At 46.8% G+C, this 27,934-nt stretch overlaps 3 protein-coding genes across 8 annotated transcripts in view; 1 reads left to right on the top strand and 2 right to left on the bottom strand.

Moving 5' to 3' along the window:
• Positions 1-142: 142 nt before the first annotated feature.
• On the top strand, positions 143-4,639 carry LOC108151462 (pleckstrin homology domain-containing family F member 1 homolog). Of its 4 annotated transcripts, none has more exons than XM_017280082.2 (3): positions 143-341; positions 419-1,269; positions 1,334-1,934. In XM_017280082.2, exons 1-3 carry the CDS (start codon positions 245-247, stop codon positions 1,364-1,366), a joined length of 981 nt encoding a protein of 326 aa, XP_017135571.1. In that variant the 5' UTR covers positions 143-244; the 3' UTR covers positions 1,367-1,934. The 4 variants fall into 4 exon arrangements, with proteins under 4 accessions (XP_017135571.1, XP_033243847.1, XP_033243846.1 ...); XM_033387956.1 differs by lacking the exon at positions 1,334-1,934 and adding an exon at positions 3,910-4,639 and having other exon boundaries at positions 145-341; positions 419-1,263; XM_033387955.1 differs by lacking the exon at positions 1,334-1,934 and adding an exon at positions 3,910-4,639 and having other exon boundaries at positions 145-341.
• Positions 4,640-4,997: 358 nt separating this feature from the next.
• LOC108151465 (40S ribosomal protein SA) lies at positions 4,998-6,456 on the bottom strand. Its single transcript, XM_017280087.2, has 3 exons — positions 6,359-6,456; positions 5,888-6,131; positions 4,998-5,670 (listed from the first exon to the last, which is right to left on the bottom strand). Exons 1-3 carry the CDS (start codon positions 6,430-6,432, stop codon positions 5,077-5,079), a joined length of 912 nt encoding a protein of 303 aa, XP_017135576.1. The 5' UTR covers positions 6,433-6,456; the 3' UTR covers positions 4,998-5,076.
• Positions 6,457-9,495: 3,039 nt separating this feature from the next.
• Positions 9,496-27,934, bottom strand: part of LOC108153626 (glutamate receptor ionotropic, NMDA 2B) — a 30,000-nt gene continuing 11,561 nt past the window's right edge. For 2 of the 3 annotated variants that reach the window (XM_017283730.2, XM_017283729.2), the window contains exons 3-11: positions 20,607-21,378; positions 19,888-20,038; positions 19,004-19,597; positions 18,608-18,897; positions 18,375-18,527; positions 18,162-18,313; positions 17,574-18,081; positions 17,354-17,458; positions 9,496-13,214 (exon numbers count right to left, since the gene is read on the bottom strand). In XM_017283730.2, the coding sequence (XP_017139219.1) occupies positions 13,172-13,214; positions 17,354-17,458; positions 17,574-18,081; positions 18,162-18,313; positions 18,375-18,527; positions 18,608-18,897; positions 19,004-19,597; positions 19,888-20,038; positions 20,607-21,378 (2,768 nt within the window). In that variant the 3' untranslated portion in view covers positions 9,496-13,171. The remainder of the gene's footprint in view (positions 13,215-17,353; positions 17,459-17,573; positions 18,082-18,161; positions 18,314-18,374; positions 18,528-18,607; positions 18,898-19,003; positions 19,598-19,887; positions 20,039-20,606; positions 21,379-27,934) is intronic. The other variant, XM_017283731.2, reaches the window with a different exon arrangement.

Below are 27,934 nucleotides of genomic sequence, written 5' to 3'. Positions count from 1 at the left end.
GGCGGGTTCGACGCAAGCTTTTAGGGAGGCGTAAAAGCTGCAACGGTTCCATTTCGCAGCATTTCATACGTGGAAAATGTAGGTAGTTGTCAACACTGGCAGTGACAGTTTTGTATCGGACCGATATTCAACCGATATTACGAAGGTATTTTTCTGCCAAGCCAGTTGAGGTCGCACTAAGCGTGTGTGTTCGTGTGTTTTGATATTTGAAAAAATTGTCGCCAAAACGCTGTCTGTCATAGCCATGGATAACCCGAATATAATTGTTACAAATGCACAGTTTGACTGGGACGCCATCAATGTTGGTGACTACAACCTGGATCACTCGCAGAACTTTTTTGGTACGTCGCCCGCATTTTGTCTGTGCGTCCGATTTACAGTAAGCCACAAAAACGCGCCATTTTTCTGTCTCCCGCAGCTGCTGTAAACAAGGAAAATAATCCGCTGAACAATGGGAACCTTCTCCTGGGAACCACTACCACTCCGCAGGCGAAGATGGCTATCAAGGTGGAGCAACCGAGTGCCCTCTGCTGGAACTCCGACAGCAACGATGTGAAATTACCAACAGGACCAAAGGAGGAGCAGCAGGTCGATGCTAATCCACCAACTAGCGCACAAGAGCCAAAGAAGAAGCAGCAGGTCAATGCTAATCCATCAACTTGCCCAAAACAGGAGCCAGCGAAGGAGCTTGTCAGTGATGGAGAACCAATAACTATACCAAAACCGAATACAGAGTTGAGCCCGGATGCGCCCGTGAAGAACGAGGACGAAGTTGAGTACCCGAATGAGCCGGAAATGGGTTTAAAGTTGCGAAGCCAGTGGTCTCCCCGGCAGCACACACACCATAAGGATGCCGGCGCGGCGCCGCCAAAGGCGTACGAATTCATGAACATATACCAACATAATCGCGAGCTCGCAGCGCGCCAGCGCACTGAGGACGAGCGTAAGGCGCGACAATTCCACAGTCGACCAATGCCCAATTTCTCGGCGTTGCACAAGCGCTTGGACGAGATCGTGGTCTGCCACAAGATAACAATTCCAAAGACACCGGAAACTGTGAAGCATTGGCAGATTGATTTGAACCGCCGCAAGACAAAGGAACAACACCAGCCCCAGCCCAATAAAGTTCGCCGCCCGCTCCACCTCCACGACGATCAGCCCTACCATCCCAGACCGTTCCAGCTGCGCAGCGATCAGCGCGTGCGCGAGCGCCGCGAATATGACGCTGCTGTGCAGGTCAGCCTGGAGAAGAAGAAAACAGAGGTAAATGTATGTAAAACAAATATTTTTCAGCCATCTCTTTGTCCGTTATGTTTAAAATGTCGACCCACAGCGATACTATCGATATGCAACGTTCTGTGGGTGAAACTGGTTCCGACGATTTCGATAGTTGGGGGCATCAGAAAGAGTTCCGCTGAACCAGCTCACATCTGCGTGCTCGCAGAAATAAACTTATTTTTAAGTGTTTTGGGAACGCCACTGTGCTTTAGCCTCTGAAACTTCGAGTTGAGTGGGACCCAATCATATCAACAAGCCCAGAGAACATTCTCATATTCGTCAGAAACAATATAAATCATCAAAAAAAATACTAAAACGTACAGGGAGCCAAGTTTGTTTTTGTTGTTACTGGTGTGAGTGAGTCATGGCGTTTCGGACGGCGTAGAAAAATGTCGCCGAGCATTGTGCATTGCATAAAATAAGCGTGCAGCAGCAACATCAGCCCCCCGCACAAGAGCGCACACAACAGTTGACCGGAGTCAGCGGCACTGCGGACCCCAGTCCAAACGGTGGAACAATCAAAGCGTACGGAAGGATTTGCAACAGCTGCGCCCATATCTACACGCACGCACCCACACAGTCGCGGCAACAGTCAGTCAGTGTCACACACTCGCGCACTCGCTCGCACACTCTCGCACAGCCACGCACTCACACAAGCAACAGAAGCCGTCTGTCGTCACAGTTGAGTACTTTTTAGTTTTTTTTTATGTTCAGCCACGGGCGGCAGCACTCAGTGGAGAAGCCAGCCACAGCAGCAGCAGCAACAGACGTCGGTAGTGGAGAGTGAAGAGTGGAGAGTGTCGCAATCAGTGACCAGGGAACCGAAGAAGCGGGAAGACGATAGAAAACAGTGTGTGTGGAGCCAGAAACGCGGAGAGAGAGTGAGAGAGATAGCCAGACCCAGCGCCAGAGCCAGACCCACTTTCGCCAGTCGAACCGAGCCAGTAGCAGTCGGCACCACCATGGTAGATCGTCTCGTCAACTCGGAGGCCAACACGCGCCGCATCGCCTCCGTGGAGAACTGCTTCGGTGGCTCCGGTGTACCGCTGGCCGTCCCCGGACGCGTACTCGTCGGCGAGGGTGTGCTGACCAAGATGTGCCGCAAGCGGCCAAAGTCACGTCAGTTCTTCCTTTTCAACGACATCCTTGTGTACGGAAACATTGTGATCGGCAAGAAGAAGTACAACAAGCAGCACGTCATGCCTCTGGAGGAGGTATCGCTGGACTCGATCGTGGACAACCAGCAATACCGGAACGGCTGGTACATACGCACCACTACTAAATCGTTTGTGGTGTACGCGGCCACCAGCACCGAGAAGCAGGAGTGGATGGCCCACATCAACAAGTGTGTGGAGGATCTGTTGCGCAAGAGCGGCAAGAAACCCGTGGAGAATCACGCCGCCGTTTGGGTGCCGGACACGGACGCCAGCATCTGTATGCACTGCAAGAAGACGCAGTTCACCTTCATCCAGCGTCGGCACCACTGCCGCAGCTGCGGCGCCGTCGTCTGTGCCGGCTGCTCCTCGAAGAAATTTCTGCTGCCCCAGCAGAGCACGAAATCGCTGCGTGTCTGCGATGCTTGCTATGAGCGCCTCAAGCATGTGCCCAGTGGTGCTGGCGAAGAGTCGGCGGGCGCGGCCACTGGCGGCGTCAAACACAATGCCAGCGGACATGGCCTGGCGGGCGATAGCTCCAACGATGAGGACACTGACGAGGAGACAACGTCGCCTGGCGGCGAATCGCACGACGAGCCGCGCTTCTACGGCGACAGCAGCGTGCTCTCCGCGGACGATAGTCAATCCACGATAGCCACGACGACCTCATCTTCAACGACGACCGTCAGTCCTAGCCAGAATCCCGCCGTGGCCTCCTCAATGACGGGCTCCAATTGTTGAGCAGCACACAGACGGAGCTGCAGACGGACAACAACACGATCCGATTAAGGGTACCAGCCAACATATTCACACATATATATTTGTACTTGTCCCATTATACATTTATACCCTTTATGCTTCTCTAGAGTTGGCCACTCGTTCACTCGACCTTGCGCTGTGCTTAAGTTTTCTCCGCTCGTGTTTTCTGATCTTATGCGAAAATTCCATTCCCCCGGCTCCGTTCTGCATGTTTGTGTGTGATAATCTTATCAGGCCCGGCCGCTTGTTCTTACTCTATTTTTCACTGGCAAACAAACCCGCCAGTAGAGCCAGCGGAACAAAAACGAGATGGAGGCAGAGGCAGAGATACCAAGTGGGGGTGGGGTTCGATATCGGAGTCGGGAGATGGAGCCCCAGGGTCAGCGTCAGAAGAGGGCCTGGATGATAGCGATAGCGCACTAAATTCCCCGCCATGACTCAGGCTCTGAGGCTGAGCTCTGTCCCAGCCCCGTCTGATAATGGTAGATCAGCGCGACTGGGAGGGAGCGTCTTGAGGCTGGACAAGTGACTCAGTCGGCACCCCATCAGTCCATCAGTCACCGACATATCAAAAATTCCCGCCTCGTGCTGGAGCGGTTACATAAGTGCCGTCTAATTAGAACTGGGGGGAAACAGCTGTTGGGCTCGTACACTTACTCTGACTCTACGATTAGATAAACGATTGGCTAACCCTTCATTTTTCCTTCTACCGTTTCAGCAAGACGAACAACGGAAGCGATGCGAGGAGGAGCAGATCAAGGAGATACGGAAGATGACGGTATTCAAGGCGCGTCCAAATCCCTTCAAGTAGCGCCCGAGCTATAAAAACCCACAAATTGTCCAAATCTCGATGTTAAGGAACCCCATCCCTCCCCCATTGTGCATTCTTCGGGAGCGTTTTAAAAAATTTGTTTTCCACTTTCCCGAGCTGTAATCTGTAATTAAGAGCAAGACTAGGCGTTACGCGGGGGTGAGGATTATACACATACATCCATACAATACATATACTTTTGTACTCGAGATCTGGTCAACATAAAGGCAAAAAAATTCTATCCATAAGCAGAAGCATAAGCCAGAAGGACATCTAAAGCAAATTAAATGATATTTCATTTGCCGGAAGCGGCAGGCGCAACCTCCTACCAGGAGATATCGCAGAGATCAGCGCCATGGCAACGCTTCTCTAAAACAGACACACGTACTATATAGTTTTAACCAGAATAACTCGATTTGTCTCTAACATTATTTTATACGTACATTCGTTCGTTTATATATATTTACTATTTTTTGTCGATGGGAGTCGTAGCTTCTCGGATGGGAAGGATGACTATATGAATAATATGTATATGTATACCATTAGGCAATTTGCAATTGCAATCATTAACTGTTTTCTATTTGTAATAAGTCGAAAGAAAAAAAAACCAACAATAAATAACTGTAAATTTATGCGATGCGTCTGTGGAATTAAATGTGTGTTGGGAACGGATGGAAAAGACACTAAATAAGTGACTTGTTGCGGCGATTTTCGCGTTGAATTTGTGCGGGGGAAGGGACGCTCGCCATTGCCGACCGAAACAAGTTTTCAAATACCAATTTCCAATTATTTACAAAAGATCACTGTGCAGAAATCTCAAATTAATAAATATAATATCCCTAAATTGATAGGAACACACAATTGCTGTACAACATGTGCCATCCCTTTCTAATCCCTGCTGCATATGTATGCAGAGTGCAGCATCAGACGCTAGCTAGCTATCTTTCTCCCTCTAAGCCAAGCCACAGAAAATAAAAATGTCGAACACGTGGTAATTTTCGGGGGAAACATAAATAGATGTTTATTTATGTTGTAGAAGAATCGTTCAACATGAGATGTTGAGCTGTCATCATCTTAGAACTGGCCATCACTTCCCCAGGAGGTCTTGACGGTATCCTCATTCCAGTCCTCCACACCACCAACAGTCTCGGCGGCGACCTCATCGGCCCAGTTGGTGGTCTCCTCGACGGGATGGTCGACAACCTCCTCGATCTTGGGTGGTGGCAGCAGCTCCTTGGCGGCGGCCTCCTCCTTCTCAGCCTCCTCAGGATCGCGGTAGAAGTACAAGTCAACGACCACAGGCCACTCGACGGTGCGCGAGATGGTGCCACGCAGACGGAGCACCTCACGGGCCAACAGCCACCACATCAGACCAATGGAGTGGGCAGACTTGTTGTTGCATGGAATAGCAATATCAATGTAGCGCAAAGGCGAGTCTGTGTTGGTGAAGGCAATCACGGGGATGTTCACGTACGAGGCCTCCATGATGGGCTGGTGATCGGTCATGGGGTCGGTGACAACCAAGAGACGGGGCTCGCGGAAAGCGGGCTGGATCTGATTGGTGAAGGCACCGGGTGTGAAGCGGCCAGCAATGGGAGTTGTGTCTGTGTACTTGGCGAACTTCAGCACAGCGCGCTGGCCGATGGGACGCGACGAGATGACGAAGACCTGTCGAATGAAAGGAGAAAATTAGTTATCTGCATTTTACTGCGACTGTGGAACCCTGGCTTTTCTGTGGGCTTGTGAGGCGTGGCATATCAGCTTTAAGTTGAAATCATTGCATTTCATACCCGAAAGATAAAAAAATCATCATATGAACCACTCCGCCGGTCCTCACAAAAGCAGAATATAGAGCTAGGCGCACAACAGCGGAGTAAAAACTTACATCTGAGGCGTTCTCAATGGCCACGATGGCGCGAGCGGCCAGCTGGAGCTTCTCCCAGGTCTTGCCCAGGTTGATGATGTTAACACCATCGGCGCGACGCTTGTACACGTACTGCTCCATCTGGAAGTTGACGTTCTCCGACCCCAAGTGGGTGGTGGCAACCAACATCTTGGTAATGTCATCCTCTTTGAGGGACAAGATATCTAAGCCTCCCGACATTTTAACGTGGAAAGAGTTACGGAACCTGTGAAGTGGAAATAAAAACTCGTGTTAGCTCCCGTCGCCTCAACATAACCTAATTCATTTTCACTTCCACGTGCTCCACCTATCAAAATGTGCAAAAATCACACAATATGTACTGCCCATGATTGCACATTGCTGGGCTTTGCCTATGTGGTTTGGATTTCACCACTGCACAGTCCCATCCACATTTTCCTTAAATATTAACAATTTGGGTGGCACGGAACTCACGTTTGGATGCCGCTGGGAGTGTTGACAAAATGGCGGAGAAACTGTGTTATCGCGGAGGTATCGATGAAACACATACGGTCCGACTCTCGGAAATATACCGATATATACCTTCTCATTTGAAAATATACCGTAAATATACTGACGAATTCAAGTTCTATTTTGCATATTCCTCGTTTTTGATATTCCGTCGAATATTAGTAGGTATATGGAACATTTAGCCGTGCCCACATAATTTTAGCCCATTGATGAATAAATTTTCTACAAGATTGGATAGCTTTTAATCCTTGCTTTTATTGTATTTATTGTAAAAAAAGGTTTAAGTGAAAAAGTTCAACAAAAAAAAACAGTCGCAGTGTTGCTAGTATTTGGTGACATGATGCGTGTATAGGTCTTTGTGCACCCTATTTCGTTAATTTTATATGTAGATCAAACGAAATTTATTAAGACCTTTTCTCAAATTGATATGTTTTTGACTTATTCATGTGTATTATTAGTATCTTGTATATATTTATGTCGATCCTGATACCTACTGAGCCTGCGATGACAAACATTTCCTCAATTCTATAACATCCATTTCCCCCAGGGTATGTGTGCATGGAATTAGCAACATGTTTGTGTATGGAATGGGACTCATTGTTGCAAAAGCGAAACTGCGGCGAATCGGGTATTGCCTATATTTCAAGCTATAGATGCCCACTTAGCTTTATCCCATAGACAAATGCATTTTCTACAAGATTGCTTCTTTTAATTACCTTTACGTAATTTATTTTGACTAAAATACGGGTTTCAAGTAAATGTTGCCGCAACAGTGTGTATGGAATGTGCAACATTGTGTATGGAACGAGACTCATTGTTGCTAAAGCGAAACTGCGGCGAACTGCGGCGAACTCAAATTCGATTCAAAAAACGACCAATTCTTTGTTCCGTTGAATAATACTATCTATATGGAATATTTAGCCATGCCCACTCAGTTTTGTACGATTGATGAATCAATTCTATACATGATTGGACTATTCGAAATACTTGCATTTATTGGATTTTTATACAACATTGAAAATTAAATGAATAGATTGATGAAATTGACAAAAATACCATGGTAGCGCGGCGAAAACCAGTATATCTACAGTATGACCCTCAGAACAGCACCGAAATATACGGTCTCATTTGAAAAATATACCGAGTGTAGCGCGCCAAATCGAACTTTTTTGAATGTGAGCGACAAGGATTTAAATGTTGTCAACCGGGCCTTTATCTATGCCCACATAATTTTATAATTAATGAATCAATTTTCTACACAATTGGTTAGTTTTTAGTCCTTGCTTTTATTGTATTTTGACTAAAACACGGTTTTCAAGTAAATGTTGCCGCAACAGTGTGTATGGAATGTGCAACATTGTGTATGGAACGAGACTCATTGTTGCTAAAGCGAAACTGCGGCGAACTGCGGCGAACTCAAATTCGATTCAAAAAACGACCAATTCTTTGTTCCGTTGAATAATACTATCTATATGGAATATTTAGCCATGCCCACTCAATTTTGTACGATTGATGAATCAATTCTATACATGATTGGACTATTCGAAATACTTGCATTTATTGGATTTTTATATAACATTGAAAATTAAATTAATAGATTGATGAAATTGACAAAAATACCATGGTAGCGCGGCGAAAACCAGTATATCTACAGTATGACCCTCAGAACAGCACCGAAATATACGGTCTCATTTGAAAAATATACCGAGTGTAGCGCGCCAAATCGAACTTTTTTGAATGTGAGCGACAAGGATTTAAATGTTGTCAACCGGGCCTTTATCTATGCCCACATAATTTTATAATTAATGAATCAATTTTCTACACAATTGGTTAGTTTTTAGTCCTTGCTTTTATTGTATTTTGACTAAAACACGGTTTTCAAGTAAATGTTGCCGCAACAGTGTGTATGGAATGTGCAACATTGTGTATGGAACGAGACTCATTGTTGCTAAAGCGAAACTGCGGCGAACTGCGGCGAACTCAAATTCGATTCAAAAAACGACCAATTCTTTGTTCCGTTGAATAATACTATCTATATGGAATATTTAGCCATGCCCACTCAATTTTGTACGATTGATGAATCAATTCTATACATGATTGGCCTATTCGAAATACTTGCATTTATTGGATTTTTATATAACATTGAAAATTAAATTAATAGATTGATGAAATTGACAAAAATACCATGGGAGCGCGGCGAAAACCAGTATTTCTACAGTATGACCCTCAGAACAGCACCGTAACATACCACCTCATTTTCAAAATATACCGTAAATATACTGCCAAATTCAAGTTCTATTATATATATTCCTCGTTTTTAATCTTCCGTGGAATACTCTCAGCTATATATAATATTTAGCCATGCCCACATAATTTTAGCCCATTGATGAAACAATTTTCTACTTAACTGGCTAGTTTTTAGTCCTTGCTTTTCTTGTATTTTGTCTAAAACAAGGTTTTAGCAAAATAGGTCAAACAAATAGGATGTGATGGCACTTCTTCGATAGAAGTATCGATAGTTAAAGCATTTAAAAGCCAAAGTGTGTGTGTGTTAAAGGCTGGCTACTATGAAACTGGGAGCCAAATTTGAATTTTTAAGATATCACCTCAGTGCGACTTTCTAAGCGAAAAAATATTCAAAGAAACAGCGTGTGCCTGCTACGGGAGTATCATCTGCATTTTCCCACCAAGGCTTCACGTTTAAGTTCCGATCTCGGCTGAGGAAATAAATTGAGAATTATCCAAAATCGGTCTCAGATCTTAGCCGAAGTGTTGGACCCTAGAATTGCGTGTTATGTAACCTCTCTCTATCCCAAAGGCTTTTGACATTCAGTATTTCCGCCACAAAATTGCGTATCGGACGCTGCCGCATGGCATCCCCCGTCCCAAGTGCCTCGGAGTCTTTCCCGCACGTGAGGGGAAGTCAAAAAACTCCATAATTTAAAATTTGGTATCTTTTAAATTAGATTTCTCATTGCGGGAAGCAGCAGACACACAACAGAAAACAACAGCAAAATGTTTTCGAGTCGGTCGCATTTTGGGAAACATGCACGCAACAGGCAATTTTCTAAAACTCGGCCCCACAAAAAGCCGAAAACTCGTAAGGTATACACATTTATTGCAAGTTGGTTTGTTTATATTTTAATTTACGTGTATGTTTCCTCGCCTTCGGTAACTACCACAACAATGTTTGCATATTCCACACATTCAGCTGGCCTGCAATGAAAATTTGCTTAGTTTATGTACGTGAATATTTGTTCGTTCACTTCTGGCTTGGTTAAAAAATTGTGTGTGTGTGTTTTTTTAGTAACTTGAAATGCGATCTCTTCGCTTATTTCCTTTATTTTGTCATTTAGATTTAGATTTATATCTCTTTCCTTCGTTATTCGTTATGCTTGAAGAGATACCTGACATTTAAAAATTTATTTCGATTTCCATTTTTTTTATGTTTAACATCTAACAAAATGCACTCGTTTTTTGGGTGTTCTTATGTATGGGTGTGGGTGAGCATGACTGCGAGTGTTGTATTGTGGGTGTATTCTGGCTTCGGCCGTACAATTATTCTTTATCTTTATCGTAACTTAACAACATTAATAATAATAAAAAAACATCGTTTGTATACATAAACCGTTTTGTTTTTTGTTTGTTTGTTTTTTTTTGTTGGTTTAGTATAATTTTTCGTGACTTTTAGCTTATTTTTCGGGTTTAGTTTTAAATTACTAACTACTTATACAATGTAATGTTAACTTGTTTTACTTGTTTTAATTTGTCCGTAAAGGTTTGTTTTCTCTTCCCTCTCGTGCTTCTCCTTTCTGCAGCCATCTGCCACCTCAGCTGCCATTTGTTTGTTGGCTTTTTTTTAACACTAAATTGTTGTTGGCCGCATTGTTTTTCATCGGTTTTGTTCTTGTTGTTGTTGTTGTTGTTGTTTTGTTTTACTTTTTGTTATTACTCGTATAATAAATCTGAACAATTTGTCTTAAAAAATATATACATATACGTAATAATTAACATTTCGCTATGTTCTCCCCTCCTCCGATCCATACAATCCATCCGTAACGTGTGTATAAAATATTTTCACTACAAAAAATCACTCTTTTGCAAATAAAACTCAATAAGTTTCCCTCTCTCTCTCTCTCTCTCTCTCCATCTCTTTTTCTTTCTGGTTTTTGGCTGTTAACATTGTTTGCTTTTGCTTTTTTGCTGTTTGCTGTTTGTCCGTTTCGTCCAGTTCGTTTGTCGAGTCTCTTGTGTTGTTGCTGTTTCGTTCTCTCCTCTTATCGTTTTGAACGGAAAGTGGGGGGAATGGAACCAATAACGCAAGTACATATATTTAACAGAATATTAATAGTCCAGTTCAACTACTTATTCGTTTGCCGTTGCCTAACGACCTATGTATGTATAATTGAACAGAGATGGCATCAAACAAGGAGTCTCAAAGAAGCACACGCATACATACATATATGTATGAATACACATTCATGCATATACGCGCGTTATTTGTTATTTGTATTTAAAGTTTTTTTCATCAGATGGTAATTAGTGGGAAGGGGTTTGTGTGTGTCTGTGAGGCATGGGACGGGGGGAAGGATATTCACACCGACTTATAACTGTATCATTTAATTTTGCTCGTTAAGTAGACAACCGTACATACATACATATACTCTTTTTTATGTTTTTGTTTTCTCATTTGTTTTTTTACTTTTTTGTTTTTTTTTCGGTTAGGAATATACTCCTCGCTAAACACTTAGAAGACACATACATACATATAAACGAATATCAACACAAAACAGACAGTTATCTCGTTACTTCTTTGGAAGTTCTCATTATTTAGCTCTCGTTTAGTTCTGTGAGTGGCGTGTATATTTATCGACTTGATTAGTTAATCCATTTAATCGTTTAACTTTTTGTACACATTTAATTCGATTTTCGAGTTTTTACTTTAGTTTGGATTTAAGCACGTTTAGTCCATCCACAAGAATAATTTATAAATATTTTGCATCTCTTTCTTATTCAAGTGTGTGTGTGTGTGTGTGTGAGAGGGGTGGGTGGGGGGGGGGGGGGAGTGGGTTTTGTGTTTGCGTGTGTGCATGAGTAAGAGAGTGTGTGTGCTCGAAAACGTGTGAGTGAGCGGCCTGGAACAAGATACTATATGTACATATGTATGTATGTACATATGTATGTATATGTCGGAATGCAAGCCACTACCGCTCTGGGACTGCCTTACATTCTGTTTATTATACATCATATGTACATACATATGTAAGTACGAGTACTTTCTTTCCAAAGAGCACTCACAACACAACATGAATGCCTCACCCTGTATACAGACATAATCACACCTGGGTGGTGGCATTAACTTTCAACCACACACCACACACAAGAGTTGAATTATAAAGCAGAATTTCGCATTTAGTTTAGCTTTAAGCGCGGTACAAGGGGGTGGCTGATGCGGTTAGACAGGGGGCGGGGTCCTCTTAGACGAGCAAGCGAAATGAAAGTTCTAGCGAAGCGGAAGGGCAAGCAACTTAAGGGGAAGCGCCTAGTCCGTGTTTCGTGATTCGTTATTATCTCCTAGTGAGACTCGAACCTCTTTTACATTTTATTTTATTTTTATTCTCCTTCTCTTTGTGGCAGCGGCACCTAAGCAAAATCAGTAAAAATATATATGTATGTACTATGTATATATTTAACTATACATATGTTTGTATGGTATATTGGTTGGATTTCTTCCATGTGTATATGCATATGTATGTATATGTGTATATGTACGTGTACATGCAATAACATTTATATCGTCGTAATAATAGCAAGGTAAATATACATATAAATATTTTAAGGTGTATATAGTATTATGCTGGGGCTGCACCTGGGGCTGTACCGCCCATCTCTTTTGTATGCATACCTACATACATACATATGTATATATGTATATATATAGACATAATTAGCTATACGCCTAGTTGAGTATAAATATTAATTATAAAAAAAAAATGAATAAAACCAACAACCGAAAACAACAATCACAAACAATTAAACGAATTATATAGAAAATTTATTCACGTGTAGGTCACATCTGACTCTCGCTCATTGCTCTCTCTACTCTCTGCCTGCTCTCTTTATCTCATTGTTAACATTTCACAAGTTCAATCGCCCAAAAAGTAACGGTTGACTTCGCCCTTTCTTCGTTTCTCTTCTCTTCTGTTCTCTGCGCTTTCTATTTTCTTCTCTTTTTGTTCTCTTTCCTGGAGCGCCGCTCTCTCTTTATTAAAACTTATTTGTATGAAGTGCTGCTGCTCTAACTGTTAGTTTAATGTTTAGTTAGTTTTTGGCTTTACTTTTTACAATCTTTGAATTTTTGGCTTGGCTTTTATTTTGTGCAACTTTGGCTTGTGTGAGGCGCTTCGGGTTTTCTTTTTCTTTCAATTTCTTTCTCTTTCTCGTGCTCATTTTATTTGGTTATTCCTCCGATATTCTTTAACTTTTAAAAAGCTTTCAGTTTACATATTATTTGAAACATTGATTTTGATTAGGCAGGGGCACCCGCCCTCCAAGCGCCGGTTGGCCGGGGGCGCTGTGAGGCGAATGTTCTCGAGTAACTGTAAAAAAACTTGTGGCTACGTATGGTGTGTTTGTGTGCGTGCTTATTGGAACGCATTGGAAAACGCACTCTGGAAACAGGTCTAGCTGCAGTCCCCCAGTGCGGCGCTTCCAGAGCCCAGCTTCCAGCCTTAATTCCAGCTGCGATCTGTCCGCCTCTCCTCTGGCTGGAACGCTTCAGAGCACCGTCTCCATCTCGGCGACCTCCGTCTTGTACGACCTTCGGGATCCAACGGGCAAATGGTACACACGAGAAAGTTAGTGGGGTATTCGGGGTGATGCTAATGGATAATGGTTAATACGAAGCATGCATGCTAAATAGAAATGGTGCACTTAAAGGGTTTGGGAGGGGGGGCTCGGTGGTGCAGGACATGCGTTCCGGGACAGGCAGGACTATGCTAATTAGCCTGCCAACCAATAAAAACAAAAAAAATGTGACAAATAGTAATCAGACTCTCATTGTTATGGCCGTTTTTATGCTTCCCCCAGTTCCAGTCACAGTTCGACAAACAATGGGGGAATGTGTGTCAAGGCAGACGCCTCTCTCCCTCTCTCCCTCTCTTTCTGCCATCCCTCTTCATGAGACAGGAGGGAGAGCACGATGGGGTTGTATGTACATACATATGGATGTACATATGTGTGTGCGTATGTATATATACAGATCGAAATGAAATGGAATGAGAATGGGTGTAGGAAAACCAGCAATAGGTGTACTTTGGGGACAGGGCCACATTGGAAGCCCAGGATCTAAAGCATCATCAATCAATCAGCGTCCAATTGGGGGCGGAGCCCTCAAGGGTTCGCATGTAAATAAATTAGTGCCAAAAAGTAAATGCGAAAAGCGAATCATCCAAATGGGGGTTTTCACGAGGAATGGGACCATGGGTAACCGAAACCCTTAGAGCGCTAGAGATGGGCGGGTGACACGATCAGCCCCATCCAAGGGCTATCCAACTCTTTCCACCTCATCTCCATGGTAAAAAAAAGGGAACACATGTTGCCTGACTTTTTGGGTTGAACTTTTTGAAGTGTTTTCCATGTTTTCCCCGGCGAACGAGCCACTGACGGGACGAGATGAGATGAATGGGAAACTCATACCCGTACCCGTACCCTTACTCGTATTTTGTTTTAAAATTTGAGGCAAATTTTCCCTCGCTTTTCCGCGCGAACTTAATTTGCGCAATTTGCTGGAAAGTTGGTTCTCTCTGGCCCCCCTCCCCCTAAGAAGCGTAAGGACGGACAACATAAAAGCCAAAAAGTCAAGGGGCCAAAAGTCAACTCGAGAAACCTGAGCTGAAAGCAGATTCCAGCAGCATCCATAATGATGAGCATGCATGGGGTGCACCCAAGAAAGGTGCTTGCTAAGAGGCAGAGCCTGAGGAGGAGCCGTTGCGGGCAGCCGGAGATTCCTCGATACGAATTGGTCGCATCTGGAATGGGATAGCACAGGCACAGGGGCCTCCTCCATCGACGCTTTGTTTGGCCAACAACAAAAGCCGACATAAATAACTTTCCATTCCATTCGCAGCGGTGGATAAATCTTTGGCACGCCATAACGCACACACAACGGTGGGGCATGGGGCTTGGGGCACGGGGCACGGGACACGACGCACAATGCACGACTGCCACAACCGCAGAGAATGGCACATACATAAATAGTACGTACCCCCACCTCCACTCCCTCTCCCACTCCAACTACCTCTTCCATCCGCATCCGGATCTTAACCAGACACGGACAAACACGGACATAAAGACTCGGACTCTTGGTTAGCAAAGCTCTCGGACTGTTTACATGCCTGTAATTAATGCAAATGTCGGACTGTACGGGTGCTGGTGCGGGTCCGTGCGTCCGTGTGAATCCTAAACATGCATGTACCACAGGACAATGCAACCAGAACAGGCAAATGACACGAGCGGGGAGTCGGGAAAGTCGGGACGTCTCTACCAGCCAGGGCAGGACTATCTGATCTTGGTACCGCATGGCCATCATGGAAACTGTCAGAGCTTCGTTTTCGAAATGCGTAACATCAACTTCAGTTTTTTACAAATTACAAATAATAATAATAATAATAATGATAATAAATGAATAATAGATAATAAACAATTTTAAGCAGAATTGTTGATTTGCAAAATGCTTGTATTGAACGCATTTTCCGAGATCTATACACTCAAAACATATGTAAATAAAGAGATATTTTGGCAGCCACAAATGTGGACGTCTACGGTTTACACGGTTTAAACGACTTCAAAAATATACGGCAATTGTTGCCAGTCGAATCGGATTGGCAATTGTTGCCAGAGAACGAAGCTGCAAATAATAGAAGAGAGTTTTTGAACCCGGCCTCCTACGACTGAATGTTGGATCTCCGGTAATTTTATTTCGAAATTTGAGCCCTGCACGGCTGTGCGATGGCATGTGATTGGCGCTTAATTATTATCGAAGGCACCATTTTGCATGGCAGATTCAGAGGCGAAAATATTTCTAATATTTCCAAAAGTCCTGCCAATTGAATTCAAACGTGTTCAATTTCCTATTGGATTAGCATTCAAAATGGAAATCCATAAGTCACAAGACCAAACGATTTCCTGTCCGCTCTCGTATTGGATTTGGAAACAGCTCGATTTCACACGGACATTAATTGAAAAGAATTACAATTTTTATTAAGAGGACAGGAAGCACTGTGAATCAACCCATACGACTCTTAAGTAGACAGAGTTATACAAATCGACTTGTTCCTACCATCTTGAACTGCATTTTTATCGAAGTAAATCGAGTTGTTTGGAATTACGGCTACAGTTCTAGCAGTTCTAGCGGCTTCCTGGCTTAAATGTTTTAAACCACAAAAACCTCTGGCCTATAGTGCTGCCAATAATTAAGTTAGCTTTCATCTGGCGATACACCTTGTTTAATGGCTGTCGGGAGGGATATGGACATGCCGGCCAGAATCCAAAAAGGGTAATTAACTTGTGTTTTATCTGTTGTTGCCAGGCAAATGCCATAGATATCCTCGTATCCTCTCGGGCGCCTGGCCCTGCCGGGGCCAGTAACTAAATAATCACAATGTGTGGTTGAGGATAAAGCTGCTGTCCGATGCCCCGTGCTCGGTGCCCGGTGCTCGGTGCCTGATGCCTGTGGCTGCCTTGGGCTGCGGCCCATAAACACCCTAATTCCATTCAAAAGAACAGGGTAGAATGAGGGGTCTGAGCCGGGGTATAGAGGGCAAAAAGTAATATTCGCACTGCGGTTGGGGGCTGGCGGGTCTATACGAGTATATGTCACCGGAAGTGGGTCGGGCGGGTGAAAGGTGCAACCCATACACGCCATACGAGTACGAGTACGAGTACGAGCACGAAGACGAGTACGATTATGTGCATTGTGGCTGGGGTTTTAGCCAGGAATGGACGAGTAAATGATTGACTCACTGACTGACACAGTGACAGACTGACTGAATGACCGACCGAACGTTAGGTTAGGGGTACCAAATACATATACTTGTACGGGTTGTGGCCACCGGCCACTGGTCACTGATGAGCTCCTGATTCTGATGGAGATGGAAATGTTGATGCAAATTCAGGCTGAACTGCCCTGCCCAGGCCACTTCCCTGATCTGTTAATTGGGGGAATGACAGTGGACTAGAGCCAACGAAGGAAATGTGCAGTATGAAGGGTCGTAAAACGTTTCCACATCCTTCTCCAAAAGCCCAGCCGTATGTACGTTCAACCCCATTGTGAATGATATGCAAATGGAAGGACCCACACACACACACTCTCCTCACACACATGGACATACATATAGAAAATAGAAGGAGAGAACTAACCAAATGAATGACAACAGGAACTGTCGGAAATTGTGCTATAACTAAAGACTATAACCAGTGAGGTACTCTTGTTCCTGTTCTCATTCTCCTTCTCGTTCTCGCTCCCGTCCCTAGGTCTGTGTGTTCGCCTGTTGGTCGACATCGAATCAGGAACCGAGATAAAGTAATTTAATAAAGTCATTTCCATATATTTATATTAGAAGCAGCAACCAGAGAAAAGCAGCCCCCAGGGTGTGGATGCGGAAGCGGATGCGGGTAGTGGGTGCTGGGTGCTGGGCGATGGGCTGTGGGTTGGGAGCTGTGTGTAGCAGCTGCCAGACATCATTAGCGGAGTCCCATTCCCATTCCCAGTACTACAGAAAGAACAAAAACACCGAACTGGACCGGACAGGAATGTTATCTTAGGCAATTGCTTAATTTAATTACGACAGCGAATAGGAGGACTAACTGAAGGTGCAGATGCGTGCAGGATGGGATGGGGAAGGACCTAGAGGTCCAGTCCGCCTGGTAGTAAGGGGCTCATGCACAAAGAAAACTTACCACCTGTATAGATCTTGGGCGCTTGCAGCCAAACTAAGGTTTCCCAGCAGCGGCGGTCGCTCCTTCAGATGATGATGGTTCAGCAGATCCGATGACGAAGCCAGCCTGTAATCAGAAGCGAAAAAAGATAGATGGCAAAACAGATGAATAGAGCCTGATCGCTGGTGTATTGGGAGATGGGGTAATTGGGTAATCGCTGGAAAGGGATTGGGAGACTCACCTCAGCTGCGGCGCCTTGATGCCGTGCTTGTCCATAACCTTCTCCAGCTGGCGCACTCGCAGCCGTGACATGTCCAGCTCGTGCTTGACCTTCCATAAGTGAGTGTCGCAGATGGGATCATTGCAGCGATGCTTCTTGAGGATCTCGGTGGCCTCGAAGACGGCGCCGCGAAAGGTCAGCGACTTGCCCATGGAGAGCGAGATGAGGGCACAACAGTGGCCCCCATCCTTCTTGGCTAGCCGCGTTCGTATGTACTTGAAATAGACATGCTCGAGCAGCAGGAGCAGCGCGGCCAGTAGAATGCCGGCCATCAGAAGCAGGAAAGCGGACAAGAACTGCTCCAGGGCCAGCGGATCCGAGGACTTATGCTCCTGCTTACCCGGTCTACACGTGCCCGTCATCCAGTAGCGTCTCAGCCGCTCCAGGTCCCCGTTTGCCCGGAACTCGAGCAGCCGCTTGTTAAACATCTGCACGTACTTGGAGTTGCGGCTAAATGCCAGGCCGTACCCTACGGACATGGGATAGAAATCAAGATGGAGAGAGGGATGCACAAAGGAATGCCTGACGCCTTGATGTCCTGATGCTTACCCGTCATGGCATACCAGCTGCCGACGGTCATCAGGCGGCAGTCCTCGTCCTGGGCCACCAGATAGTCGAGCACCGTCCCATCATAGATGAAAGAGTCCAGGTTGCCATTGAGCACGGCAGCCACGCCATCGGCCACGCTCGTTTTATTATAGCTAATAGCAAGCGGAAGAGTTGAGAGTTGATTGAGATCTAGGATTGGCAGTTGGGACTCACTTCTTCATGTATAGATGCATATTCCCAAAATACTTGTGGATGGTCGAGTCCGTGTGGCTGTAGGGTATCGTGCCGAACTTGAACGAGGGCTTGTGCGAGGTCGGATGCACCAGGCGGCTGTCGTTGAGGCCGCTAAACTCGTGAAACTCTTCCCTGGAGAGCCAGATCAGGGGAAAGATCAGTGATCTCGATCGTTGGAGGAGCAGTGGAGTCGTAGAATCGAAGTGTCTTACCTGGTTATCATGAAGGCTGCAAGGTTGGCAGTGTATATGGCAAGAAAGACCACAGCGAAGAGGGCCCACACGTTGGTCATGAAGCGAGAGGTGAAGCCGCGGGGTGAGTCCACATGGACAGCCGCTTGGAAGAGTACGGCCCAGACGAGCCAGTACGTGCGGAACAGGGAGAAGCGGTAGGGGGTTACGTTGGTGTTCTGCAGATAGAGCTTCATGTCGTAGCCGCTGGGCGAGAGCCACTCGAACAGGAAGATCATGAAGGTGGCTGCCTGGATGGCCACGATACCCACCTGATCACACAGACGCCAGAGTATGAGGGAAAAGGGAAAAAGGAAAAAGAAACGACTTACCGGACTGTGACTGGGAGATAGAGATTGAGAGAGATCTGAGACTTACCAGCATCCACGAGGCCGTATCGAAGGGCTCAAGGAAGGCCGTGGGCGATATAATGCCCGTCCGCTTGGCCACCACAATGGCGATGCCCGTCTCCATGAATGGCTCACTGAAGTCAACAACCGCCTCACGTTCCGTGTTGATCATGAGCGAGGTGAGGACCATGTCCGTCTTGCGGTTGACCAGATCGGCGATCAGCCCGTTCCATTTTCCATTCTCAAGTGTACCCCATTTACCATCTTCGACCCGCACCAGCTCGTAGGTGAAGCCCAGCTCTTCCGCAAATTTCTCGAGCAGATCGATGCAGAAGCCGCTGCAGCATTGGTAAAAGGACTCGTTGCGGTGTGCCTGGCCCACGTCGATATCGGCGGCCATCTCGTGGTCTGCCGCCACACGGCAGAGCACACCGCGGTCCATCAGGCACTTGCCACTCACTGGATCCGCGGGCGACAGATTGATATAGGGTGCCTCTTCGAGGAATGTTATCTTTAAATGGAACTTCTCGGGCACGCCTTGGGGCGGTGCGTGCGAGTTACCTGGCCACGCGATGTCGCGTATGTCCAGCTTCTGTGTCTCCCACGACTTCCACACTCCAATCTGCGCGCCATTCCATAATCCATAATTCCAATATCCATGCCGAGTGGAGTGCCGAGGAGTCGAGCGTGGAGTGGTGGAGGTGGAGGTTGAGGTTGAGGTGGCATGGCAGGATCAGCATGTGTACAAAGCGGTGCAAATAGGTGATCGAAGATCGAATTGATCAGGTAATCAGGTGATCAGGTGGCGTTGGGGAATCGGAGTGGAGTGGAGCAAGTGATCAAGTAAGGAGAGTGAGTCAAAAGGTGAAAGTAAAAAGTGAGAGCAAAGCATGCGAAGAAAGCGCCACTTACCTCCTCCCAAACGAGATTCTTATTATTGGCACTGGGCCGCAGATTCATGATCTTCAACTCGGCAGACTTCAAGTCCCCATCCGCCGTGAACTCAATGTTCGGCTTATTCAGATCCCCCTCAATGGAGACATTGCGCAAGTACTTAAAGAAGCTATGGAAGATATGGCGATAAGTCCCGTGAAATAAGGAACCTAATGGATGCGACTCCTTCCAACTCTCACACATCCTGTGTCTTTAGCATTCATTCTGACAGACGGACATTCCTACTAGAGCTGTTAAACGCAGGGACCGAAAAAATCATCCACTTTGAATAGCCGCACAACATTTAAATGTTTGCACGTTACAAAAATTAGGTTGTAGACCGGGATGAGTAGATCTACTTAGAATTTGCAATAAGCCCCCAATAATCTTTTAAAAATTCAATCCGCGGGCTGGTGACTTCGTGTACTTTTATAATTTTCAGTCGCCATTTGCAGTGCCGATATCAAAAACAAATAATCGGGGGCAAAGAGAATTGTGTGACCTTTCGTATGATGAATTTTTAAACAAGATTTTGAGCTTTTATTACAATTTTCAAGTATGAGGGATTCAAGTATATGGATTTTCATCCAACTCATCGAGGCCTAAGCCTTATTTTTTTCTCGTGCAAAGTACGTACAAAACGTTAAAATAATAATTGTTTAACAGCTCTAACTGCTAGATATTTTGTGATTCCTTACATTTCGCCATTATCCCAGCGGCCGCGCCCCTCGTCCTCACAGGACAGGGACTGTGTGGTGAGGCGACGATCCCGATTGGCCGGATCCGTGAGATAGGCCTCGACCCCATAGCTATAGATCTTGATGGCATTGGAGATCTCGTTCATTAGGGCCGCACTGGAGGTGTCAAAGTGAACGCCCAGCATGCCAACCGGAAACTGGGAGTGGGCATCCTTCTTTTCGATCACTGACTGGCTAACAACCCACACGTAATTCTCGCCGGTGAGCTTCATCTCCTCGGCGGCACGCAGGATGGTGATGGCCTCCGTCTGTGTGGCATAGAGGAGCATCACGCGTGCCTCGCTGTTGACCAGCTCCATGAGATCACTGGTCCGCGTGACCACAATCGAATTGAGGATAGTGAATTTGAAGTGGTCCTGCATCTCGGCCACACGCTCGCGCACCGCCTGTACAAAGTCATCGTGGCCGGCTATTTGTGAGGTGACCACTGAGAACTGATGCCACTTGTAGCGCTCCAGGATGCTCAGCATGGCTGCGCTCTGGTGCTCGATGCTCGGTGCCAGCTGGAGTTGCAGTGTCGACTGCGAGGCCCGGCGCTCCAGGCCCGAATTATCCGCGTTCCATGAGATCACCGGTATACCCAGATATCCAGCCAGCTGCAGAAAGTACTGGGCCGAGGCGGTGCTGTGGCCGAACTGCTCGTTGTTCATCATGTACAGGATGGCTGAGACGTTCACCCGAAGGAATTCCTTGCACAGGGTGCTCAGAATAGCTGTGTGGTAGAGGAGACGAGAGGGAAAAGTGGGGTTAGCCATCGGTCCATTTGCATTCCTGACCCATAAAACAACCTCCCGCCCACCCTTGGCATTTTATCACACTTCAGACTGGAGACTGCCGCTCGTTCCAATTCCAATCTCAATCGGAGTTCGTGCGTGTCTTGTGTACAGATGTGTGGCAATTAATTGCAGATTAGCCACCTACTAGCCACAGGAGCCGGAGGCACAAGGCAGGAGGCAGGAGGCAGGACGCAGGAGGCCTCCGAGGCAGAGCGTTTTATTGGGTTACCAAGTGTCGTTAGGGGAGGGGTTCGAAGGGGAGATGTGGAACAGAAAAGCCGCAGCTTGTTGACTGATATTGGTTAGTGGATTCTTTTCAGTCTGCACCCATGAAAGGCCGCAGCCACAGAGAGGCAGCTACCTCGCTAATTGACCTACTTAAAGGTGTTGTGGCGGTGGCATGTAGGCAGGTGGCATGTACCGTCAGGGTTGTCAGCGGCCTCGTTTCGCCTGTCATTTTTGAGAGTTTCTTCTGGGGAGATGCCACACCACACCACAGCCGCCCGCCACGTGGTAATTAATTCACATGCAATCTCAATTGAAAAGATTGCGAAACAAGAATCAGGGCCACGGGGGGAGTGGGGAGTGTGGTATCGATTTCATTGTTTAGCCATGACCAGAGACAATTTCGGAAGTTTTTCCCGGGCTGGAAGTTTTGGAAGAAGACACTCGAAGATGAGAGCGACAAAATTGACAAGACATTGGCCAAGTTCTTGAGAACGTGAGAGGCTTCGATGACATCATCTAAAATCCCTACCGCGCCCCATCCTCCGTGGGGGGTTAGAGGGGGTGGGGAAATTGTCAGTCGTCTGTCAATGCTTTGGCAGAATGTGAAATCTCATCAAAAAGTTTAATTAACTTTTTCATCACTTTACTTCTGGTCTCTGCATTCCAGATTCCAGAGATGGCGGAGAGAGCCGGCGGGTCTGCCGGTCTGCTAATTTTCTACCCTGCTACCCGCTAGCAGTGGACTCTGCAGTATCCACCATCCATGCATTCAATTACCATTTCCACACCGGACCGAGTACGGGTACGGGTACGGGACAGATGGATATCTGTGCCCATGGATACGTATGGAAGCAACGATGGATAGATGGAAAGATACACAGATGGCATAGCAGGATGACTAGATGGATAGGCCCATGGCCCGCACATCCAACCGCAGTCGTGGATGATGGATAGATGGGTGGATAGATGGATGGATGGATAGATGTATAGATGGATGGATGGTTGATTTGTTGGGCAACTGTTCCCCCCAGCTGTTAGGGACAGAGGGGTGTAAAGGGCAGAGGGATTGTGCGGACCTTTGTTCGCATTTAATCGACAATATAAATTCACTTAACAGAATTATGTCTTGCGCTTGATGCCAGCGACTCCGAAAATTTAATTTCTACACTTTGATGCGAACATTTTTGAATCCTGAGTGCGTCCCCGTCCGTCCATTACGATTTTAATTGCGTGCATTAAACACCCTGTAATTGCATTACCGAAGTGGAGCTCCTCTCTCTGTCTGTTCTTTCTGTGTGTTTTTGTAGCATACTTATTGGGGCAGAAAGAATCGCTCTGCCCTGTGCCCTGTCCTCTGCCGCTCAGAGCTGGAATCACGCTCCCTCTTCAGATTAACCACGCCTTACAACGTAGCCAATAACGTCACGCCCATAACGTAACGTAACGTAACGCAACGCAACGCAACACAGCGTAGGGGCGGGAGGGACACAATTGCCACTGCGGGTCGTCCACCGTCCCCTTTTGAAGTGGGTCCTCCATCACCATCACCCTCTCACACACAACACCCCTCTACATCCACATCCACCCCACGGACTCCTCCTGTCCGGAAGTGTTGGTCCCAAGAAGTCGAAAATTGCGCTGCCACAAAGGAGATTTTCCCGTAGAGAGGGAGCAGGGAAGCAGAGCAACAGCCAGAGCGGGCTTCCTTTTTGTAATGTGCAAATTGAATTTTGACACAGCGCTGCCTCAATTTGACTGCCGCAGGAGCACGCCCCAACCACCAGCCGCACCCGGGCTTGGAGTGGAGCAGTGGGACAGTGGGAGAGCGAGGCACGGGGTTGTTATTGTTGTGGCAGCGCCCAGCCAAGAGCAGGAGTCAGCTGACAGCTGTCAACTGTGACTTGGCTTTGGCTTTGAGTCTCTTCGCATTCGTCCTCGCTTGACGTCGTCCCTGACAGCATCAGAGGCGTTGGCAGGGTGGTGGCAGGCGGTGTGGGTGTGGGTGTGGGTGTGGCTGTGTCTGTGGGTGGTGTGTGCACTGGCAAGTCTGTCAACTTATTATAACATCCATTAATTTCATTTAAGCATCATTCAATTGCCTTCGTTTTTATCGCAAGTTATCACGAGTTGCCAACAATGCAAGTGATAGAGTGCAAAAGAGGATCCAGAGCAGATGGAGCGGTGAAGCGGTGGAGTGTGTGGCTGGCTCGTGTGTTCGTGTGTTTGTGTGTGTGTGTGCGTGTGGTGCCTTGTCCCCCTTCTGCCTCTGTGTGCCTTCTTATTCTTGGAAAACTTTTTACATTACGTTCGAGGCAGGCAAGTGGAAATAGCGCCGACAGGCATGGAGACACCTCTCTCCCTGCCTGCCTTTGGTGCTTTTCCCCTTCATAAATCTTTCAGGGGCGCTCTTTGTGCCCTCGAAAGTGTATCTAATGCATACACGACTTCTCTGTAGACCCCGCTCCTCCACTGCCGCCGCTCCACTGCACGGCCATATCTTGTCACATACGCGTACGCGTGGAACGACGTGCGGTGCCAGAGTGTGCCCAAAGTGGCATAAAGCACAATTAGGATACGGATAGCTCTCTGCTACTCCCTACTCCATCGCTCTTGGATTCGATAATGCAAAAATACGCTCGGATTCGATTTGCTAATGCGGGTTGGCGGACCGGATCAATGGGAACAGGGGGCGGTGCGCGCCTGTGACTGTAACTGGGACAGCACGGGGATTAGGGAGCTAAGTGCTAGGAGTGGGAGTAGGAGTGGCAGCAGTACCCGCATCGCCATCGATGCCAAAAGATTGCCTGGCCTGCTAAGCCAGTTGCCAGTGCGCCTCATGCTATCGCTCCGAACGAGTTTTACATCTCGTGCACACAATTAAACATTGCAATGATAATTCCGGTTGGCTAAGCAGGCTCCAGAGGGTGAGTAGACATGAAAGAGTTGGTAGATTTACTGCTTCCCCGTTGTACCCCTTTGTACCCCATACTACACTCTACACCGTACACCATACACATAAAATTAAGTCTGTTCGGAACATTGAAATAAAATTGATTAATTGATAAATTAAAATGAATTTTAATTTTTCTTTAATTTTTTCTCAACGTCCTATGATTTTTTGAATTTTTCAACTTTGAGTTTTATTTTTGAACAATAAAACTAAGAAAACCATCAAAGCATCATTATCTTTCAGTTTCCCATTTGCTTTCTCATAAATAATTCAAATGAATAATAATTAATACAAATGAATAATAACAATTTGCACCAGAATAACGAAGAACATCCTTAAAACATAAAATTCAAAAAAGGTTGGTGGATATGGTTAGATTTTCCTTTTCTGCTGTGCTGCAATTCCAAGTGCATCATTCTTTCGGTCCCCCGATGAAAACATTTATGAAAATACCAAATATGTTTTTTCAGACCCACTACGTGTTCCTCTTCGTATTCCTCGTCCCAGTTGGCCGAAATTCTTTCTAATATTCACTTTTTCGAAATTTCTATGCTGCGAAATTTGCCTGCACCGAAATTCCCTTCCCAACTTTCGTGCATTATGAATTCCTGCCTCTGAGCTGAGCTTTGTGTGCTTCACCAACGCAAAGGACACACATCACACACACACACAGAGCTGACATGGGCGTGGCATGCCAATAAAAAGAAATACCATGTAATATATGGAAAAACAACAGCAACAGAAACAGCAACAGAACAAAACTAAACTTGTGGCTGCTGGCTGGGTGGATGGCTGGTTGACAGGGAACTTGGCGCATATTTTATAACTTGACGTCACACGAGTTGGCACCCATGCCACCCACAGAAGCACCCATACACCCATGCATCCTTACACTAGCATACACACACACACACACTCACACAAACACGCATAAAGAGCGCCAAAAATCCGCATGACGGCAATGACAACAGAGAGAGAGAGAGAGAGAAGTAGAGCGAAAGAGGAGAAAGATGGACAGGAGGAGGGTAAATGAAAGAAGACAGAGCATTCTCCTGTGTCTGTGGACAGCGGGAGGGTGCAAATGAGAGGAGGCCAAGGAGCAAAGGAGGAGACAACGATAAGGAAACGACGACAGCGGGAAGTCCCCTCGAAAAACATCTTATCGAATATCAAAGTGTTGCCAGATGATTTTTCGCTTTTCATGGCGCTCTTGTCAGATGAGTTTTACACGTGAAATATTTAACAGTCAGGCACACAGACAGCCAGGCAGGCAGGCAGTGCACAGGGTTCCTCTGTGGAGACGTGGCAGACATGTGTGTGGCATGCACTTAGGTATACGGGAACTATGCTGAGTCACGACTTAGCCGAGATACTTCTGCCCCAACGCCCCAGATAGGAGATAGGAGAAGATGCCGATGCCAGATGCCGGATGCCTTCCTATCCTTATGGCTTTCCGTCTTTGCTGGCGTTTGCTGTTCCCTGCAACAGACTGGAGCGTTCCTTTCCCCTCCTTTCTGGCGTTGTCAAAATTCCGCTGTTGTTGTTAGCATCAAATTAAAACTGATTCATTCGAGCAGTGGACCGCTGGCTCCTAGGTCCTGGATTCAAGCGCGTCACAGCAGTCCTGTCAAGTTACTACTGCAGCTGCTGACAAGGCTGTCTTTTGGCAGGGGAGTCTTCGGCTGGGGCGTGGCTGGGGCAACAACTTTTTGGTGCAAAGTGATGCGGAAAAGTAGTTCCAGTCCTAGTCCCAGTCCCACTTCGCCTCATCTTACTTCCTCGGGTTACAGAGAGAGTGAAAAGCGTGCGACTCGAGCCCGAGATAACCTGAGAGCCTTGAGGAGGATCCCCCAGGACATGCCCCCAAACGTTCCATGAAAGCAGTGTTGGTACCTCAGCACCGCACCGCACCGCACCGCACCGCACCGCACCGCATCGCACCACAACAAAGCACAGAACAGCCGCTTCTGAGGGAGCCGCAACCGCAACCACTTGGCCAGAGGGGGCCATTAGTCGTGGTTTCAGTTCGATTCAGTTTGGTTCCGCTTGAGGAAGGGGCTTCCATTTTCATCATTAGCATTTGAGCGTGTATAATCAAGCAGTTTAGTGTGTCCTGTCTGTGCCCGCAATCCTGTACAGCTCCTCGAGAGTCACCAGAGCAGATAGAGCCACCGTCAACCCTGCTGGCTGTCAGCACCGTCACCGCAAGGCCTGGCCCGGCCCGGCCCGGCCTGGCCTGCACTGGCCATGTATGCGATGTCAACAGACTTAAGCGCAGTTCATGGCTCGTAACCCGAAACCGAACCCACAGCCACACCCACACCCACACGCACTCTTACCCACACACACTTTTACCCACATACACCTATACACAAGAGGCCGGTCGCCCAAGGAGGGACAATCCTGTGCTTCTTGTCCCATCCCCATCTCCATCCCCATACCCAGCGTCTGTCCGGCAGATCAACCGCAGTGCTCAGCCCGGGGCCAGCCTCTGTTCCAGTTGGTCTTTGTGTGTGCGCGCGGAGGAGAACCAAAAGCAGTCCAAGTTCAGAGGCGTCCTGCAAGAAGGAGGTGGAGCATAAGAAGAAGGAGCAGAAGAAGAAGTAGGGTGCGACTAGGCCCGAGGGTCAGTGTTGACCTGCCAGTGACTGGGGTTTCTCTTCTCGGCTCCGTCTGCTCCTTCATCTTTGGGGCGCCAATTAGTTGGACTGGGGCCCCACCACCTCCCATTGTCCTGCTTGACTTCGCTTGGTCCCGGGTCCAGTCTCGGTTCGCCTTGGCCGGAGGCACTGTGGCCATTCGTTTTCGTTTCCCCCGCTCCAGAGCCCCACCCAATGCTGACCATTTGTTTGGGGCTTGTTTGGGTCCTCTGCGGGGTATGGGGACTGGAGATGGGACTGCCTGCCAGAACAGGACACAATGTGAATGGATTGCCCTTGGCACTCACCGCATACGCATGTCGCGGAGGCTCCTAGGAGAAGGGAGGAGAGTCCTGTGTAGAGAGGATGGATCCTAGAATCAATTTACGGCCAACGCAGCTGTGGCCGAATATTTGCACGTTGCCAATAAATAGGGCCAGGGGTCCCGGAGCCTGACAAGTCAATCCCTTGGGGCTGTGCAATGGCCCCTCCGCCGCTTTGACAATTCAAGGGTCTCCTCGTCTTGATAGTGGAGATGAACACTCATAGAAATCCATCCACTTCCATATTCATTCGCTCGAGAACTCACTCTAGGATGAGGACCTTTTTATCAGGGATGCATTTTAATGGCATTAGAAGTGTCCGGCAAAGGGGGAAGAAAGCAGAGGGTCAGAT

The sequence above is a fragment of the Drosophila miranda genome, chromosome XR, assembly GCF_003369915.1.
Source record: "Drosophila miranda strain MSH22 chromosome XR, D.miranda_PacBio2.1, whole genome shotgun sequence".
NCBI lineage: Eukaryota > Metazoa > Arthropoda > Insecta > Diptera > Drosophilidae > Drosophila > Drosophila miranda.
The sequence above is the reverse complement of the archived record's forward strand: the minus strand, read 5'-3'. Positions and strand labels throughout refer to the sequence as shown.